Source organism: Ptiloglossa arizonensis, chromosome 3 (genome assembly GCF_051014685.1).
Source record: "Ptiloglossa arizonensis isolate GNS036 chromosome 3, iyPtiAriz1_principal, whole genome shotgun sequence".
Taxonomy (NCBI): domain Eukaryota; kingdom Metazoa; phylum Arthropoda; class Insecta; order Hymenoptera; family Colletidae; genus Ptiloglossa; species Ptiloglossa arizonensis.
This window is the reverse complement of record NC_135050.1, coordinates 26,438,837-26,453,255: the sequence shown is the minus strand read 5'-3', so window position 1 is coordinate 26,453,255 and position 14,419 is coordinate 26,438,837. Positions and strand designations below refer to the sequence as shown.

General features: G+C 42.9%; 1 protein-coding gene across 1 annotated transcript in view; it reads right to left on the bottom strand.

The window, feature by feature from the left end:
• LOC143143989 (uncharacterized) overlaps window positions 1-14,419 on the bottom strand; it is a 114,568-nt gene that overhangs the window by 13,644 nt on the left and 86,505 nt on the right. Inside the window, exons 2-3 of the mRNA XM_076305898.1 lie at window positions 10,314-11,114; window positions 2,347-2,518 (exon numbers count right to left, since the gene is read on the bottom strand). Coding sequence (XP_076162013.1) covers window positions 2,347-2,518; window positions 10,314-11,114 — 973 coding nt within the window. The remainder of the gene's footprint in view (window positions 1-2,346; window positions 2,519-10,313; window positions 11,115-14,419) is intronic.

Below are 14,419 nucleotides of genomic sequence, written 5' to 3'. Positions count from 1 at the left end.
ACATCTTTACGGTGTTTTCGTACAATCGGAGGAATTTCCATCGTGAACGAAAATTTACGCCCGAAACACTTTCTCCCGCCTCGTGGTAAGCAATCGAGCAATTATTCGTTTATCGAGTATTTCATTTATCGGGGAATCAAGCTCGAAGAAGTACTCGAGCATTGTGCGAAACGAGATATTAGAATATAGAAGATATTAGATATTAGAATTGTATCGAAATATTTGTAGATTTAACTGAGGGGACCAAGCAAGTGCAGCAGAATTCAAGTGTATCCATCACGGTGGCTTTGATGATCGAAGGATCGTGCGGTGATGGGTCGAAAGTGACCCAAGGAATACTCCGAATTTAAAATCAAAGCGAATCTGCGTTATATATTTTTCTATCGACGGTAGAATTACCAATTTAATCTGTTTGAAACTTCTCCTTAAAATTACCCGATCATTAACGGTGTTTGTTTACAATATTCGTAGACAATTATCGAAGTGGACAACTAACGGTGCTGGTAAATTAATTTCCCGTTTGTAAATCGAAATTTTCGTATCGGGGAATTTTTCCATTCGAGCGGACCAAACGATCGAAGAATTGGACTTTTCTTTTTTCATCGCGATGTTTCGAAAGTGACTCGAGTAAATTGTCGGTCGAAATTTGTAGAAATTGTAGATTTGAAAATTTGCGTCTTTCTCAGCTTTTACAAACGAACGTTCAATCGAGACGGATGCTTTGGGATACTTTGAATCGTTGTTTAGCATCGATAAAATTACGCGCAGAAAAGAAAAGGATAAATAGATAAATTGTCGCAGTAGAATTAATACACGAAACTATAAAGAAGAAAAATATTCTTTATCCAAAGAATAACTTCTCCGGTGCTCTGTCCACGCAATTAGAAATAAATCCTCTTTAAGATACGAGTGTAGATCGCTCAGAAGGAAAAGTTTGTATCTCGTGTTCGTTACCTCGCGATTAATTCCCAAGGAAGAGTTTATTTTCGAACAATCGGACCGACCAGTTGCCCGAAAACTTGTCCTAGAATAATCACTAGTTCTATTGTCCCAGTAGAATTAATACACAAAACTATAAAGAACAAAAATATTCTTTATCCAAAGAATAACTTCTCCGGTGCTCTGTGCACGCAATTAGAAATAAATCCTCTTTAAGATACGAGTGTAGATCGCTCGGAAGGAAAAGTTTGTATCTCGTGTTCGTTACCTCGCGATTAATATCCAAGGAAGACTATTTTCCCGAAAACTTTCGCTCGGACGAGATCGATCGAGCTCGTTAATTATCGATTATTCGTAACCAGTTGTCCCGATCTTTGAATATAATCGTCGTTCGAGCGTAGAACGAAGCTCGTGCATTAGCCAGAGCCTACCAGGAGAGAAATCCGTTTCTTCCCGCCACGATCCCGTAAAGTAACATTTAGAACGCGTCACGATCGCATTAAACACGGCATAAATTAAAGTTCGAGTGCTCGATACAACAAATACCGTTCGCCCAGTCTCCGAGAGAACTCGCGGTTATTATTCACGGTAGATTTCTAAAGTGAACAGGAACATCGCATGGTAGATAAATGCGATAGCAATAATCGGTTAACGGCGGTTTTATCGGGCACGAAAAGCACGCGAGTCAAATGCGGCCATGATTTAAATATCCGCAATTGCGCCAAGTGCATCACACTATGCAGCTACGTACGCGTTCCCATGCGTGCATACGCTTACGAAGTATGCACGTACAATTACAAGCGGCGGGATTCGGTCGCGATTAACGCCAATCTTTGGTTTCTGTTTTTTTTTACATTTTTCCTCTTCCGTTTTAGGAAATAATTACGTTTCGTTAAGGGTAACGCGTCACCTTTACGAATGTCTCGACGAAACACAGTATTCTCGAAACGTTTCGACCGTGAGTTATCCATTGAAACGTGGTTTCGGACACCGTAATTTGTAAATCGGAGTTCAGGAAAATTCTTATCGGAAATTTCGAGCGACGAATCACGAAGAGAGATATAGGTTAGAAATTCGAACCGTACAATGAAAGCGTATTTTACGAATGGAAACGATCGAGTAACCGTAGCGAGTGTATCGTGCGTTCGTGTAGAATCTAATCCGTGTTTGTCGATTAAGTTTCAACGAATGCATCGTTAAACGAAAGTATCGTAATTTGAATTTTCGAACGATCGGGACTCCGGAATTTCTATCGTGTAGATATTATTTTCGAATTGTATTCGTTGTATCGTGTTTTGGAATATTTTGCAACCGTGAGATGAAATCGTGCGTCCGTGTTATCGGCGGTGAGGGAAGCTTCGAATGATCTTTTGGAAGATTTTTATCAAATACGAAATGTGTACTTACAAACAATTGTAAAGGAGGGAATCGACGATTTTGACAGTGAAACATGTGGCACCGTTCAGGCAGTACCATTCCGCATAATCCGGTGGACACGTGTACATGTGGAATGTGATATTTGGTCGAGGCGTCGGCGTCGGTGGCCGCGGCTTCGGCGTCGACCGCGATGAACAGGCGTCTGTTGGCAAAAATCGATGATAATTAGAAACAAATCGGTGGAAATTGAAACGGGGGACAAGACGAAACTCGATTTGTCGAGATATTTCGCACGGTGAGATTGCTCGAGTACACAATGGTACTCGAGTACTTCGGTACTGTGTTCAAACTCTGCTTATACTCGAGTGATCGAGTACTACGATTAAACTTTCCGTACTCGAGTACCATGATCGAACTTTCCGTATTCAAGTGATGGAGTACCGTGATCAAACTTTTCGTATTCGAGTAAGCGAGTACCGCGATCAAACTTTCTGTACTCGAGTATCATGATTAAACTTTCTGTACTCAAGTGATGGAGTACCGTGATCAAATTTTCCGTATTCGAGTAAGCGAGTACCGTGATCAAGCATTCCGTACTCGAGTAATCGAGTACCGTGATCAAACACAAGGCACTCGATTATTTGAGTACCGCGATCGAATTTCAGGCATTCAAGTACTCGATCGAGTACTCCGATCAAATTTTACGCGATCGAGTACCCGAGTACCAACGATCGAACTTACTCTACTCGAGTACCGGGTGATCGAACTTTGCGTGCTCGAGTACTCAAGTACAGCGATCAAAATCTACGTACTCGCGCATCACGATCCGAATGCACGTACTCGAATAATCGAGTACCCCGTTCAAACTTTGCGTACTAGAGTACTCGAGTACTCGGATCGAACCTCGAGTACTCGAATATTCGAGAACTCTCGTCGCCTCGAATCTCGAGCGTTCGAGAAATTGAGTACACGGTGCGAATTTCGAGTACTCGAGTACCGGGTGATCGAACTTTGCGTCCTCGGGTACTCAAGTACAGTGATCGAAATCTACGTACTCGCGCATCACGATCCGAATGCACGTACTCGAATAATCGAGTACCCCGTTCAAACTTTGCGTACTCGAGTACTCGAATACTCGGATCGAACATCGAGTACTCGAATAATCGAGTACCTCGTTCAAACTTTGCGTACTCGAGTATTCAAGTACTCGGATCGAACCTCGAGTACTCGAATAATGGAGTACCCCGTTCAAACTTTGCGCACTCGAGTATTCGAGTACTCGAATACTCGGATCGAACCTCGAGTCCTCGAATATTCGAGAACTCTCGTCGCCTCGAATCTCGAGCGTTCGAGAAATTGAGTACACGGTGCGAATTTCGAGTACTCGAGTACCCCGAAAAATGAACTCGACCGTCTAGATTCGTTATTTCGTGTGTCTCCGTCGAACGGAATTACTCGGTGGTAGAAATATTTGGGCAAGACGCGGTTTAGCGAGTCCGTCGAATTTGCCGTGAAAAATCGTCCTTGTCCGAGCCTCGTTGTAAAGGGCCCATTGTCCGTGCAAAATCACAATTGTCCCGTTAACCGTAGATCGATAAAAGCTCGGCGCGAAAGCGGCTGAGCGGCAAATTTGCTCGATTAAGTTGTGTAACGACTAAAGGCCAAGCATCATTTATCCCATTACCGGCACGAGGGAGAGGCGAATTGTCGAATGGGTGCTTTAGAAATTCCGACGGCTTCCAGGTTTACCAAACACAAAGGGCGTCCGTATTTTAGGGCTGGCCTAAGTGCTCGTGCTCGATTCGCCCCTCTACCTTAAAAACTTAACTCTAGAACCATTCCTTTTTCTCGCTGCATTCCTCCGTTATCCTTGCCAAACCTTTTACGACGTACCCTTCGTTGTTAATTTAAATTAGTGCCATTAACTCCGACACTTTTGTTTTTTATATTTAATCGAATCTCGCCTGGATCGCGTTTCGTCGCACTCGCTCGCGTCAAAACGGAGACTCACGATCGGAACTTATCGAACGTTTTCTTTCCAATATTAGCTAGAATACTTATCAGAATGAAATTTGTAATTTTTAAACAACGATTCCGTTATCTTTGCCCTCTCGAATTCTATCTCGTCCAATCCGATTTAAATCGCGAATCTATCGAACGTCTCGATAACTTTTTCAATTTTAAATATTCAATATTAGTCGAAATAATTACTAGATAAAAATTGTAACTTTTAGACCACGATTTCGTTACTTCTATCCCGTCTAATTCCATTTAGATCGCGAATCTATCGAACCGTCTCGATTACAATATTAATTATAATGTTTACCAGATCGAAAATTTCAACTTTTGGACACCGATAACGTTACTTCTATCTTCTCCGAAATTACCTCGTCTAATCTAATCTACATACGCCAACACATCGAACGTCTCCTTTCCAATACTTCTCGAAATACTTACAAGATCTAAAATTGCAATTTTTTTACGATTCCTTTACCTCTACTTCTTCGAACTCTGTTTCGATCGCGCTCATCCTCAACGGTACCGTTTCTAATATTTCGCTCGAACGTTCGCAACAAATACACTCGCGCAGAAATACTCGCACAGTGTACTCCGTGCAAGACGAATCCTCTTTCAAAATTTATTTAACCATCCGTGTACCCCGAATTTACAAAATATATTTAACCATCCGTGTACCCCGAACTTACAAAATATATTTAACCATCCGTGTACCCCGAACTTACAAAATATTTTTAACCATCCGTGTACCCCGAACTTACAAAATATATTTAACCATCCGTGTACCCCGAACTTACAAAATATATTTAACCATCCGTGAACCCGAATTTACAAAATATATTTAACCATCCGTGAACCCGAAATTTACAAAATATTTTTATTTACCCGTGTACTTCGAATTTGTAGAATATTTTTATCTAACCGTGTACCCCGAACTTACAAAATTTATTTAACCACCCGTGTACCCCGAACTTATAGAATATATTTACCTACCCGTGCAACTCGAACTTACAAAATATTTTTATCTACCCGTGTACATTGAACTTATAGAATATTTTTTTTTCTAACCGTGTACCCCGAACTTACAGAATATATTTATCTAGCCGTGTACCCCGAACATTCAAAATTTTTTTATTTACCCGTGTACCCCAAACTTACGAAACATTTTTATTTACCCGTGTACCCCAAACTTACAAAACATTTTTATTTACCCGTGTACCCCAAACTTACAAAATATTTTTATTTACCCGTGTACCCCAAACTTACAAAATATTTTTATTTACCCGTGTACCCCAAACTTACAAAATTTGTTTATTTACCCGTGTACCCCAAACTTACAAAATATTTGTATCTACCCGTGTACCCCAAACTTACAAAATATTTTTATTTACCCGTGTACCCCAAACTTACAAAACATTTTTATTTACTCGTGTACCCCGAACTTACAAACTTCGTTCAACTAACCGTGTCCCCCGAATTTACAGAATATATTTACCTCCCCGTGTACCCCGAATTTATAAAATTCGTTTATCTAGCCAAAAGTTAAAAAATATATTTCTCCACCCGTGTCTACCGTCTTAACTTTAACACCGATCGGACAAGGTGTCCAAATTTTGTCGGTCAATCCTCCGGTACGCGGCTTTGTCGTCCCGGTCCGGAATGAATTTTGCAAACGTTCCACGTGTAAAAACTGGCCGAAAGAATGCCAAGCGTTCGAAATCCGTCACGTTGATCGGGCATTCCATCGAATAACACCGAAAACACCGAAATATTCGCACATGCCGGGCGCTAAATGCCGTACTCGAAAGAGAAGAGAAAGAGAGAGAGAGAGAGAAAGAGAATTTGAAACTAGCACAAGTCGAACGAAGAGCGCACCGTCGGCGTTCCTGTGCGCAACAACGCTGCGCGTTCCATACGCCCGTGCGAGACTCCGCTATCTGTCACCTGTTATAATTTTGCAATCTGCCGTACGGGGCCCCCGAAGGGGACCCCAGACCCGACAATGCCGCGCGTGCCTGACGATTAAAGCGTGCAGAGCCAAACCACGAGGAAACGACGCGCTGTAGGTAGCTAGGTACCGAGTACTTTGTTCCCCGCGTATCCATTCAACACGCACAAGAAGAATCGAGGTAACTGTTAATAACGCGATCTAAATTGTGCACGGGCGCGATACGTTTTTCCAAAGAGAGAAAAAGAAAAAAGGAGAAAAAAAATGGATACTTCTCGGATTGTAAAGAGACCAGTGTTTCCTTTAATCCGCCCCGCGCGGTAACCCTGTCATTTCGACGAACGAAACGCAACGAATTGTAATTCGTTGGTCGAATTGTTGCTTTTCCGTTCACCGGTCGCGAGGGCGCTCCCTTTGTCCTCGTGTTCGCGCGGGATTCGAGACGCCATTGAGTACCATGTGTTCAAAATTCGAACGAATAGTTCCCTCGGTCCCGGTATGCACGTATAATCGTCACGGGCCATCGGTGTTTCGCCGAACGACGCACGTGTCGCGCGAGTCTCGCAATCTGTCGCCGCCACGTCGACCCGTACTCGATCGAGATCGTCTTTTACCAACCCATCGGACAATGGAATTGTTTTCGTAGCCAGAGCTAGCGCGGCGCCGATTCATCCCGACGCGTTTAGGGTACGTTCGTTCTTCTTTTCTCTATTTTCCTTTTACAACGGAGAACACGATACAGAGAGACCGACGACGGTATCCTCCAGAGTAATTACGTGTTTTCGATTACGGAGATCCCGACCGGCCGAATTCTTCCGATGCGGAGTGAATAGTAATTCGATGTACAGCGTCTCGGCGCGAGAGTTTAGAATCTGAGCAGCAATTTTCAGAGAGATCGCGATCGACGATATCCTCGAGAGAAATTGTGGATTTTTTATTTGGTATACTTTTAGGAAGAATTTTGAGAGAACTGTGATCGATGATATCGTCCAGAGAGAAATTGTGGATTTTTTATTTGGAATACTTTTAGGAAGAATTTTGAGAGAACTGTGGTCGATGATATCGTCCAGAGAGAAATTGTGGATTTTTTATTTGGAATACTTTTAGGAAGAATTTTGAGAGAACTGTGGTCGATGATATCGTCCAGAGAGAAATTGTGGATTTTTTATTTGGAATACTTTTAGGAAGAATTTTGAGAGAACTGTGATCGATGATATCGTCCAGAGAGAAATTGTGGATTTTTTATTTGGAATACTTTTAGGAACAATTTTGAGAGAACTGTGGTCGACGATATCCTCGAGAGAAATTGTGGATTTTTTATTTGGAATACTTTTAGGAAGAATTTTGAGAGAACTCGATGATGTAACTTCGAAAGAGACAAATTTCTCTTCAGGAAGTGTATTTAAATAATCGAAGCTCGAAGGAACGTCTTTGCGTTTAGAATTCTTTTCCCGTAGAATGCAATTCCGAAAGGACGATATAATTGAAATTAACCCATTTGTATCCAGAAACGGAATATTTCTGACGAATTTGGAAAATTTCGTATCGTTCACGTTCATCATCGACAATCGACCGAATATCAATGCCGTGGATAGTTCGAGGTAGAAAAATCAGAACAGTTGGAAAAAATGTACAGCTAGTAAAATAATTGAAATAATTTCCAAGTGAATCGATCGTTCACGGATTGTATCGAGTAATCGAGCTCAACGTACCGGTGATCGATTACGTTTCGAGTATGCAAATGAATCGAACAACGATCCGAAACTCGCTAAAACGTCTTCGCGAGCATGTTTCGGGTCTCGTTCGTCGGAACGCGCGTACTTTGCGAGGCGAATTGAACGAAGCGTTGCATCGAATTGAATTACGCGCAATGGAAGCGTGTACACGGGATTAAAATGGTTCGGATGCCTAACCCTAGCCGGGTACACGGTTTCTCGTTTAAAATTCTACCACCCACGAGTTTCCAGAGTGAACGAAGTAATTAGGACAACTCGAGGCGCGAACTTCGCAGCGTTTAATTCCTCGGTTCGCGAACGGTTGAATCATCGTCCAAACGAAGGAAATTCCTCTCAATGTTTCAACTTCCACGCGCCCGAATCGACCAAACACTGTGCAACTTCTACGAGCTGTATCAAACACCGTCTGACGCGACTCGGACAAACTTTCGAAAAACGCGAGAAAACTTCCCCGATTGTGCGACTTTAACGGGTTAAACACCACGTTGGTTTAGGAGGACCAGTGTTCTAGAGTTACAACGATACTCTAGAGTACTTACAACGACGAGAACTCTAACGTAAAGTTTTCTATAGCATTACTTTCGTTAGAAGTACTATAAAGTACATCGACGAATTATCGAATATTTCAACTTTCCACGCTACGGTTTAAACAACATCGTGGATAACTTAAACACGTTAAATACCACGGTGTTTCAAAGTTACGATTCTCTAGAGCGCTTACAACGACGCGAACTCTAACGTAAAGTTTTCTATAGCATTACTCTCGTTAGTAATACTATAAAATACATCGACGAATTATCGAATATTTCAACTTTTCGCGCTACGATTTAAGTAAATATCATGGACAATCTGAACACGTTAAATACCACGGTGTTTCAAAGTTACAACGATTCTCTAGAGCGCTTACAACGACACGAACTCTAACGTAAAGTTTCCTATAGCATCACTCTCGTTAGTAATACTATAAAGTACATCGACGAATTATCGAATATTTCAACTTTTCGCGCTACGGTTTAAGTAAATATCATGGACAATCTGAACACGTTAAATACCACGGTGTTTCAAAGTTACAACGATTCTCTAGAGCGCTTACAACGACACGAACTCTAACGTAAAGTTTTCTACAGCATCACTCTCGTTAGTAATACTATAAAGTACATCGACGAATTATCGAATATTTCAACTTTTTGCGCTACGGTTTAAGTAAATATCATGGACAATCTGAACACGTTAAATACGACGGTGTTTCAAAGTTATAACGATTCTCTAGAGCGCTTACAACGACGCGAACTCTAACGTAAAGTTTTGTATAGCATCACTCTCGTTAGTAATACTATAAAGTACATCGACGAATTATCGAATATTTCAACTTTTCGCGCTACGGTTTAAGTAAATATCATGGACAATCTGAACACGTTAAATACCACGGTGTTTCAAAGTTACAACGATTCTCTAGAGTACTTACAACGACGAGAACTCTAACGTAAAGTTTTCTATAGCATTACTCTCGTTACTAATACTATAAAGTATATCGACGAATTATCGAATATTTCAACTTTCCACGCAACGATTAAAACGAATATCGAGGAAACTTCCAGAAAACTGGCGCGTCGTTTAACGCGTGAAACGGTAAGATGAAAAGAAAGAGAAACTTTCCTATCGCGAGCAGCTACGTTTAAAAATACAACTAGAAGAACTCTAACGTAAACTTTTAAACAGCATCTCGTTAGCGATACTGTAAAGTGCATCGACGAATTATCGAATATTTCAACTTTCCACGCAACGATTGAAACGAATATCGAGGAAATTTCCAGAAAACTGACGCGTGGTTTAACGCGTGAAAGGCTAAGATGAAAAGAAAGAGAAACTTTGCTATCGCGAGTAGCTACGTTTAAAAGTGGTTCGTCCCTCGTAGTTGTTACGGGATCGTCGAGCAACCGAGCGCGACACTATTCACTGTACACATACAGGAGGGTAGAGCTACACTTTAAGTACACTTAAAGTACTTTTCTCGACTACGGTTCTCGAGTGGTCGACGTACCCGTGTCACCCGGAGCGCGAAAGATTAACAACCGTATTCGCACCTTCCGTGGACGTACTTTCGCCACGGAGTTATTCGCGTGGTCACCGTGTCGATGCGAAACCGAGCGACGTATCCCCGCACAATTCTCCCGATCGAAACACGACCGTTACGAACCTTGTCACTGTTCCGCGAGAAACACCACCAACGGAGCGGTAGAAAAGAAGAAGAAACCGTGAGAGAGAGAGAGAGAAATATAAATAAATACATGACTAACCTGCTATACCGAAGAGAGTGTAAGAGAGGATGAGTAGAGTGGCGAGGTAGGGTGGGATCCTGCATCCTCTCGTCATGGCAGTGACGGTGGCAGGGTTGTCGGTGACGGTCGTACCATCCGCGTGGCGGTCGGTGGTTCGCACGATGCGATCGACGGTGTTATCGTCGTGGTCGTCGTGGTCGTCGTGGTCGTGGTGGTCGTGGTGGTCGTGGTGGTCGTCTTGGTCGTGGTCGTCGCGTTCGTGGTGTTGGCGGTGGTCGTGGTCGTTGTTTGGCTCGTTTGGCTCGTAGTCGTTCCGATCGCAAGGGGTTCGGTCGTCCCGCAGCCGTCGATGAAGATGACGGAGGTGATGGTGGTGATGACGATGTAGGTGACGTAGCTCGTTGATGTCCCGATGACGAGCGTCGGCAGGCTGTCCCTGACACGTAGCCTCATCGTCGGCTTCCTCGTCGAGGACGTGTTCGTCGCTAGCCGTTGTTACGGCCTCGTCCCTTCGTTGGTGACATCGGCGACGCTGTTGGTGACGATGACTATGGCGACGGTGTAGACGGTGGAGGTGATGGTGACGTCGGTGGTGGTAGTTGGTGGTACTGCTGTCGCTGCAGCAGACCTCGCCATCCGCCACCGGTGAACTAACCTCCTCGATTACGCTCGCTCCTACCGCTTCGCATCCTCCTACTCCCCTTCCTTCGGCACCGACGTCGCCCAAACCTCCCACCCCCGCGGCCTCTTCTGTTTCTTCAACGGCACGAGCTCCACCACCTGGCCCGCCGGAGCTCCGGCGCACGTGCCGCCGCCTCCCTGTAACCAAATATCCGACCAGACCCGGCCGTTTACAGTGTGTTTTATCTCGGCCGGTCTCTACTTGATCTAGCCGGCTGATCCACGCACGCATACACGCTCTCCCGTACACCCGCCCGACCGAGGGTAGTTAAACACACACCGTGTGGCCACGCGCCCACCCCACCTCGCTCCTACCCTCCAACTCCACCTCCACCTCCACCTCCACATACAACGTGTTCACCGAACGAATAATAATCCTCGCGCAAGCCACGCGACGCGTCACATTTTTTCGCCTATACCCACGGATTAACGTCCCGAATGAATTTTCGGTATTTTACGCTGGGGAGCTCTACCACCTCGGGACCATAGTTTCGAGTAGTCGAACACACGGTTTATACTTGGATTACCCGTCTCGAATGAATTTTCGCTATTTAACCTCGGGGGAGGGAGTGGTCTTTGGGGTCGATGGTTTCACCTAAGTTCAATACAGAGCGTGGAACTGTCGGTAGTGTAATTTATACGTGGACTATGATTTCGATTGAATTTTTAATAGTTGAGAGTGGGGAGGTTTGGTCTATCGAGTCGATCGTTTCGCGTATGGAATTTTAGTATTTAAGGGTGTTAGTCTTTAGGGTCGATGGTTTCGTCTAAGTTGAATACAGAACGTGGAACGAACCGTAGTGTAATATACACAGGGATTACAATTTCGATTGAATTTTTGGTAATTGAAAGTGAGAAGGTTTGGTCAATCGAGTCGATAGTTTCACATAGCTACAGAGAATTGAACTGTCGTATAATTTATCTGTGGATTACAATTTCGATTGAATTTTTGGTAGTTAAAAGTGAGGAGATAATACAGTAGAGTAGACGAATACAGAATATATACCTGTATTGGAATCTCGATAGAATTTTCGATATTTGAAACAAGCTGGTAGTAAAATAAAGATCCACAGGACACGTGACATTTTTTCACCGATCTGAATTACCATCTCGAATGAATATTCAGAATATTTAAAAGCGAGGGGTTGTTCTTTCGATTTGCCAGTTTCGTCCAGTTAAATACGAACTTAATGGAACAATCCATGCAACGCTTGATATTTTTCATCGTAAATGGATGTTAATCCTCATTGAATTTACGGTATTTAAAGGTGAGAATTACGTTAAATACAGAACGTATACTCGAATGAAAATCTCGATCGAATTTTAGCATTTAAGAATAGAAAAGACTTTTTCGAGTCGCTACATTCGCTTTGTTAAATACAAAGGAACTTGAATCACAATCTCGATCGAATCCTACTATTCGAGGGTGGAGAGGACTTTTTCGAGTCGCTGCATTCGCTCTGTTAAACACAAAGGAACTCGAATTACAATCTCGATCGAATTTTAATATTTAAGGATGGAGGGTTGTTCTTTCGAATCGCTGCTCACGCTTTGTTAAACACAGAACGTACACCCGAATTAAAATCTCGATCGAATTTTAGTATCGGGTGGCCACTCTTCTCGCTAGTCGAACGCAAACCGTGTAACCACTCGTTAGTCCACCACCCAACAAGAACCCTGTTACACCCTTCCGATTGAAATGTTCAATGGGCAGTTAGCTTGGAACGTTTACTCTACGAAATCGCCAGTTTCGCGCGGTTGAACGCGCACCGTTGCTCGCGAATCGACCGAGTTACAATCTCGATTCAATTTTCGGTATTTAACCCCCTCCCCCGAGGGTTACTTTTTTAAAATCGCCGCTTCCGCGTGGTTAAACACACCCCGGTGGTCACGCGGCCCACCCCATTCCTCGTTAGGATAACAATCCTCGGGACGCGTGACACGTTCTCCAGTTGTAACCCCGATTGAGTTTTCGGTGTTTAAAGTCGAGGGGGGTCGATTATTAAAATCGCCGGTTTCGCGTGGTTAAACACACCCCGTATCGCCACGCGTGACCCATTCCTCGTTGGAATAATCATTCTCGTGCAGCCACGCGACTTGTGACATTTCCGCGCGGCGCACGTATTACGACTCTCGTTGAATTCTCTCTGTATTTGAGGGGCGTTGCTTCTCCCTCGAGAGAACGATCGAAACGATGGGGAAAAATTGCACCTAATGGCTTCTGAATAAAATTACGCGAGATGTTGGATTGTAACGGTCGAATTGAATTAGAATTTAAACATCGTGTGGAAGGATAAATGTAAAAACGGAAATAATAACCGTAAGTTAAGGATAGTGATCACAGTAGGGTGTGACAAATATGGAAACAACTGATCGGAGGTGATTTACAAAAGTATTTGCACACTCTGCGAACGATCGTTTATCGAGGGTAGATAGTCTTTGGGAACGAAAAAGGGAGAATTTGTTGTAAAGTATCACGATTGTCCTCGTTTTAATTGCGTCCAATTTTTGATATTTAATTCTAGCGAAAGAAAATTTTCCATAGGGTAAAAGATAATAGTTGCCGACACGCGAACCGTTGCAAAAATAATTCGAGACACTCTGTACGACAAAATACCCACGATCGACCCTTGGCCCAATCGGACGACCTATATTTCCAAGCCTGTGTTTACACACCGAGTGTGCATATACTTTTCCGGAAACCGTGATAAAAACCTTCGTCACGGTAACGTCTCGCTTGCACGCGAGTAATTTTCATAAACATCGTTACACCGAAATAAAAACGAGCCGACCTCGAGATGTACGATTGATGTCGTTAAAACGTTGTAAATCGTAATCACGGGTAAATCTTATCCACGAATAAATTTTCTTAACGATATTGCAAAGAAACCCTTACACAATCACTTGAAACCGAAAATTCAGGATTTACGAGGACAGCGAGGGTTGCGAGCTTGCTGTTGACTATGACACGCGTTATCGAAACTTCAATTATATTGGCGAGGAAGCCTGATATTTGTCAACCTTTACGTTGGAAAGGAATCTTAATATTTGTCAACTTTCACATTGGCAAGGAAGCTCAATATTTGTCAACTTTTATATTGGCAAGGAACCTCAATATTTGTCAACCTTTATGTTGGAAAGGAATCTTAATATTTGTCAAGTTTTAAATTGGCTAGGAACCTCAATATTTGTCAAGTTTTTAATTGGCAAGGGACCTTAATATCTGCCAACTTCTAAATTAGAACGGAACCTCAATATTTCTCAACTTTTACATTGGTAAGGAACATTAATATCTGCCAACTTTTAAATTGGAACGAAACCTTAATATTTCTCAACATTTACATTGGTAAGGAACCTTAATATTTTTCAACTTCCACATTGGCAAGGTACCTCAACATTTGTCAACTTTTACATCGGTGAGGAAGTTCAATATTTGTCAACTT